Source organism: Pan paniscus, chromosome 14 (assembly GCF_029289425.2).
Source record: "Pan paniscus chromosome 14, NHGRI_mPanPan1-v2.0_pri, whole genome shotgun sequence".
In the NCBI taxonomy this organism is placed as follows: domain Eukaryota; kingdom Metazoa; phylum Chordata; class Mammalia; order Primates; family Hominidae; genus Pan; species Pan paniscus.
The window spans coordinates 105,166,506-105,172,650 of NC_073263.2; the positions used below are offsets into that span (position 1 = coordinate 105,166,506).

The following is a 6,145-nucleotide window of genomic DNA, read 5'->3' on the forward strand; positions in this document are numbered from 1 at the left end:
TAAGGCAGTAAAATTATTCTGTATGATACTGTAATGGTAGATACATGTTATTATACATTAGTCAAAACCCACAGAATTCAAAACACCAAGAGGGAACACTCATGTAACTATGGATTTTAGGTGATAGTGATGTGCCAATGTAGGTTTATTGATTGTAACAAATGAACCTCTCTGGTGTAGGAAGCTGATAGTGGAAAGTCTGTGAGTATGTGGAGGAAGGCAGCATATAAGAACTCTACTTTCTGCCCAATTTTTCAGTAAAACTCAAGCTACTTTAAAAAATAACGACCATTTTTTTTTTATGGTGCCAATTTTAAATAGTTTTATTTAAGACATTGCATTTTGCACTTACAATACAGTGTTTATAAAGTGCAATGTTATTTCCTTCCCCTGTGCATATGTTCCATATTCAAGTATTGAGAATGCCCAGTAACTTACTATAGCAGCTTAACCTTTTAACACTGCCACAGAATTTGCTACGAATTTAGGTCCTTCAAATGTTTTACATGTGTGGAACAATGCTACATCTACACTTGGTTGGCTTAATCAACCTCTTCAATGGTGGGCCCTGAGGAAGCACCACCAGAGGGAGGAGCTCCACCACCAGGAAATCCCCCAGGCATTCCTCCTGGCACGCCTCCTGCACTCTGGTACAGCTTGGTGATGATGGGGTTGCAAACTTTCTCCAGCTCTTTCTGTTGATGTTCAAATTCTTCCTTCTCGGCAGTCTGATTCTTATCAAGCCAGTTGATAATTTCATTACACTTGTCCAGAATCTTCTGTTTGTCCTCATCGTTAATCTTGCCTTGAAGTTTCTCATCTTCAACAGTTGCTTTCATGTTAAAGGCATAGGACTCAAGTGAATTCTTGGATGACACCTTGTCCCTCTGCTTCTCATCTTCAGCTTTGTACTTCTCAGCTTCCTGGACCATACGTTCAATGTCTTCCTTGCTCAAACGGCCCTTGTCATTAGTGATAGTAATCTTGTTCTCTTTTCCCGTACTCTTGTCCACAGCAGAGACATTGAGGATACCATTGGCATCAATGTCAAAAGTGACTTCAATCTGAGGAACACCTCGGGGTGCAGGAGGTATGCCCGTGAGTTCAAACTTGCCAAGCAGGTTGTTATCCTTTGTCATGGCACGCTCGCCTTCATAAACCTGAATAAGCACACCAGGCTGGTTGTCAGAATAGGTAGTGAAGGTCTGTGTCTGCTTGGTAGGAATGGTGGTATTACGCTTGATGAGGACGGTCATGACTCCACCAGCAGTTTCAATACCAAGGGAAAGAGGAGTGACATCCAAGAGCAGCAAATCTTGAACATTCTCAGACTTGTCTCCAGACAAGATGGCTGCCTGGACAGCTGCACCATAAGCAACAGCTTCATCAGGGTTGATGCTCTTATTCAGTTCTTTTCCATTGAAGAAGTCTTGGAGAAGCTTCTGAATCTTGGGGATACGAGTAGAACCACCAACCAGGACAATATCATGAATCTGTGACTTGTCTAATTTGGCATCTCGAAGGGCTTTCTCTACTGGGTCCAGGGTGCCACGGAACAGGTCAGCATTCAATTCTTCAAATCGGGCACGGGTAATGGAGGTATAGAAGTCGATTCCCTCATAGAGAGAATCGATCTCAATACTGGCCTGGGTGCTGGAAGAGAGGGTACGCTTAGCACGTTCACAAGCTGTACGGAGGCGTCTTACAGCTCTCTTGTTCTCACTGATGTCCTTCTTATGCTTGTGCTTAAACTCAGCAATAAAATGGTTGACCATTCGGTTGTCAAAATCTTCTCCACCCAAGTGGGTGTCTCCAGCTGTAGACTTGACCTCAAAGATTCCATCCTCAATAGTGAGGATTGACACATCAAAAGTGCCACCTCCCAGGTCAAAGATGAGCACGTTTCTTTCTGCTCCAACCTTTTTGTCTAAGCCGTAAGCAATAGCAGCAGCAGTTGGCTCATTAATAATTCTAAGTACATTGAGACCAGCAATAGTTCCAGCATCTTTGGTAGCCTGACGCTGAGAGTCATTAAAGTAAGCTGGCACTGTGACCACAGCATTGGTAACAGTCTTCCCAAGGTAGGCTTCTGCAATTTCCTTCATTTTTGTCAGAACCATAGAGGACACCTCCTCTGGATAGAAGCTTTTGGTCTCTCCCTTGTATTCTACTTGGACCTTGGGCCTGCCAGCATCATTCACCACCATGAACGGCCAATGTTTCATATCAGACTGGACAACAGCATCATCAAATCTGCGTCCAATCAGACGTTTGGCATCAAAAACTGTGTTGGTGGGGTTCATTGCAACTTGATTCTTTGCGGCATCACCGATCAACCGTTCAGTGTCCGTAAAGGCGACATAGCTTGGAGTGGTTCGGTTTCCCTGATCATTGGCAATTATCTCGACTTTTCCGTGCTGGAAAACACCCACACAAGAGTAGGTGGTGCCAAGATCAATACCAACTGCAGGTCCCTTGGACATGGTTGCTGGCGTGTAGGCCTGGCTCCAATAACGAAGAAAGCCACAAAAAGCCCAAGAGCTGCAGGCGAGTTCAATGAGACCCACGACCATTTTTTAAAGAAGCAAGTACATTTTAAATACAGCCTTTTAAAGGAAAAAAGGTATATAATATTGAGGAATTTGAGAAAGAAACCAAGAGAAATGAAGTGGTGGCCAGAGGAAGAAGTGGGGTCCAGGGAAATACCCTCTACACAAAAGATGGCGTCAATTAAAGCAGAACATAGCAGAGAGGGAAAAATTGAACACGTGTAAGAGGAACACAATTTCAAAAAAAAAAAAAAGGCTTGAGTAAGTGAAAAGGGATAAGGTTTAAGGGCATGAGAGAGGAGGCGTAAGTTTGGAGAAAGAACTTCAGATAGAGAGATAGGGATAGTCTCTTATATGGGAAGTCATAGCAGTGATACTTCAAGAGAAGAACTTTATTGAGGACGTATCTTTATCATTTATCTTTCAAGTTATTGGTACTCGAGACCATTTTGCTGTTAATTTTCAAAATCATGGAAGCTAAGAACTTGCCCTGGGAGTCAGATAAAAAAACAAGGGAACTTCTCCTTCTCTAGAGTCAAAATCTAAATCAGGTTCAGACTTGCTATGAAAATGAAACAATGTCACAATAATAGTTTTATATACAAGAAATAAAATTTTCTTCAAGAGTATAAATAGATATTGGCATATTTATAATGCACTGTATATGACAGAATTCCAATAAACTATTTTTATTTCCTTTGAAATGCCCCTAAGGAAAGAACAGACATTTCTACATTGTGCTCATTAAGAGCCATTTACCATATTTAGCTTTTGGTAGACCAACAACAATTAGCTTCTTTTTCATTCTTGACAGTTTTAAATTTTGTGAAACATAGTCATTCATATTTATTAACTACCTAAGCTATTACTTTTCTCAAAAGAATTTTTCTATTTCCTTTCCCTACTCTACAATTTTGGTCAAAAGAATGAACCCTATTAAATGCAAGAACAATAGACAACCTTATTGGTTATTTCAATGGCAGATAAGTTAGTCAGTTTAAGGGAATGAAGTGCCAGTTCAGCTGTGAAGTGGTGTGATGTGATGCTGGAAGCTTCTGAACATATTTTATGCTTGACAGTAATAATATTGAATTAATATGTCTCTGCAAGGCTTAGAAAATCTGGTTCAAATTTAGCCCAATTTATCAAGGTTTGGCAGAGTTATAAGAATTAACAAATCATGCTGTGACTTAAAATTAGCATTATGAATATTTAGGAGCTGTTAAAACTATGGGCTAAATATATAAAATGTCACTGTCACCATATAAAAACATAGTTTCAAACGTTAAGAGAGGAAGGCTTATTACAGTCCAATATGGTACCAAGTTTAGCATTTGATTTTACTTTTGAGATCAATGTCTATATAAATGTTTTCTTTTTAGTAATAAAATGTCACGCACATCTGCTGCAAATATATGAGCTCAGGATCTCTTTCTGTCCCACTATCAGATCTTCCTTTACCTCCCTTTGCCATTTAGGGAATAAATACTGACACTTCATTCTAACAAGCAGAAGAAAGTCCTTCCAGAGACTCTGTCTCCTCTGTCCTACTGTAGGCTCCATGGAGAATCTAAAGGTTCTATTCAGTTGTTTGAGCCACAAATGATTAAAAGTGAAAGTATATTTTTTGACAATTAAATCTCTGACATATATTTGTCTCCTGAACGTCAACGTATCAACACTTTAATAGTCAAAAATTATAAAACTTTATTTTCATTTCACTTCTTTGGTCTATAATTTAAAATAAAAAAAATACCAACATGTGTAGGATGCTTTACTTTTAAGCAAAATGAGGTCAATAAATTGAATGGTGTGATAGATGAGTGGTTATGTCCATAAAGAGCTTGTTAAAAGGTAACTTATGATAGGTAACAGGGATTGACAAACTTGTGGAAAGCTGATAACCTAATTTTTAATGAAAAAATACTTTTAAGTGCAGTTTTATTCTCAGAAAGTGTATTTGTGTATTTATAAGGGCAAAAGTGAGGCTATTAAAATATTTGTAGCCAAAAAAAATTGTTTTGTTTCATTCTGATTGGCCGGCATTTCAAGCAAAGCCTTTTCTCCTTATCCAGTAGGGATTACCTAGATAATTTGAGTTTTCATTTCACATTGTAAGCATTGTTTAAATACTGAAGTGATGTTTTAAGCACAAAAGAAACACTCCTGGTTATATTTCATACCTTGAAATTTGTAGGTGGCATCCATTGAAAATGAATCTTTAAAATTACTCTTTAGAAATACAATTGATGAGCAACTTTGCATCAAAAAAAGACAAAAATTAAATAAGATCAAGTAAGGCAAAATAAGAAATAATATACTATTAGAAATGTAGTTTTTAATAAGATAGAGTAAATTAATACTAATTGTACTAAGAAAATCTCATTTTTCTGAAATTATCAAAACATGATAATGAATAAAACCCAGTTCTAGTGAGTGGATAGCAACATGTGTAAGTAAACAACAAAACAAACACCAAAACAACCTCTTCATAATCCTTTCAAGTAATAGCCAGAACAGTTCTGACACATTTTTTGAATGTGTAATGGGCGGGGGGGGTGCTGGGGCTTAGCTGATGTGGGGGAAGTAGATTTTCTCTAATTGCCCTGGATTAAGGTGTGCCACATTATGGAGAAGGGGGAATTGGGTTCTCTCTAATTGCCACATTATGGAGAAGGGGGATGTAAGTTCTCTCTAATGGCCTTGGATTAAGCTGTGCCACATTATGGGAGTGGAGAAAAATCACATCAAATTAAAGAGTTAACTTTGAGGAAAATGGCAGCAGCGTTGCACTGTTGACTAAGTCTCTCTTGGTGAAATGTGTCCCTGACTTGAGGGCTCTGAATGCTCAGAGGGAGGTCTAATGACAGTGTTCCTGTTATTGAGGCAGAGAGAATAGGCAAGAAAGGAGTGGGGGAGGGAACACAGATGCAATGTTTGTACCGAATGTGTCCCTGGTTGAAGTAGAAAACTGTGCCTTTCCCAGAGATGGGTGATTATTTATTGATACACTGACATGTGTTGTATGACCGTCTTGTCATACACCCTGGGACTGTCATGTGCTATAGTTTTTAGGGATATCAGAGGTTCATGATATTGTCCTCTTGGGAACTTGAGTCTAAAAGAGCTTTACTTTTAATGGATCAATACTTGTGATTAACAGTCCTTGATTTTATCCTTCTAAGATGAGTGTTGCCTGCATTTGCCAAAAATTAATTTATACGTTTCTTTAAGTTTTATATTATTTTGTATGATTTGGTTTGCAACTCAATGTTAATTTAATTTTAAAGGTGCTTGCCATAATTGTTGGGGGGGGCATGCCATAAACAATCAAATAATATATCACAACACACAAGAACAGAATTGAGTCAGAGCAGGTGCATAACAGAGCCCGGCATTGGAGAACTTGAAGAGTAAGCTACATCTAATCCAAGGTGATCAGTTTTTACATATCATATGTTTTTATTATATTTACCAGTTTCCTCCTTGGTTTTAATGACAATAAAATGGACCAGGAAACCTTCAAACAAGTGATCTAAAAGGATATCTAAACGTTCCACATCAATGGCTTTACCCCATGAATTACCCAGATTATC

At 38.4% G+C, this 6,145-nt stretch overlaps 1 protein-coding gene across 1 annotated transcript; it reads right to left on the minus strand.

Moving 5' to 3' along the window:
• Nucleotides 1-281: 281 nt before the first annotated feature.
• Nucleotides 282-2,588, minus strand: LOC100968349 (heat shock cognate 71 kDa protein-like). Its single transcript, XM_034936956.3, has one exon. The coding sequence runs from the start codon at nt 2,571-2,573 to the stop codon at nt 543-545; it is 2,031 nt and encodes a 676-aa protein (XP_034792847.1). The 5' UTR covers nt 2,574-2,588; the 3' UTR covers nt 282-542.
• Between the last annotated feature and the right edge of the window lie 3,557 nt (nt 2,589-6,145).

Excerpts from the sequence above, each read along its gene's own strand:
- LOC100968349 (XM_034936956.3), bottom strand. The coding sequence starts at position 2,573 with ATGGTCGTGGGTCTCATTGAACTCGCCTGCAGCTCTTGGGCTTTTTGT.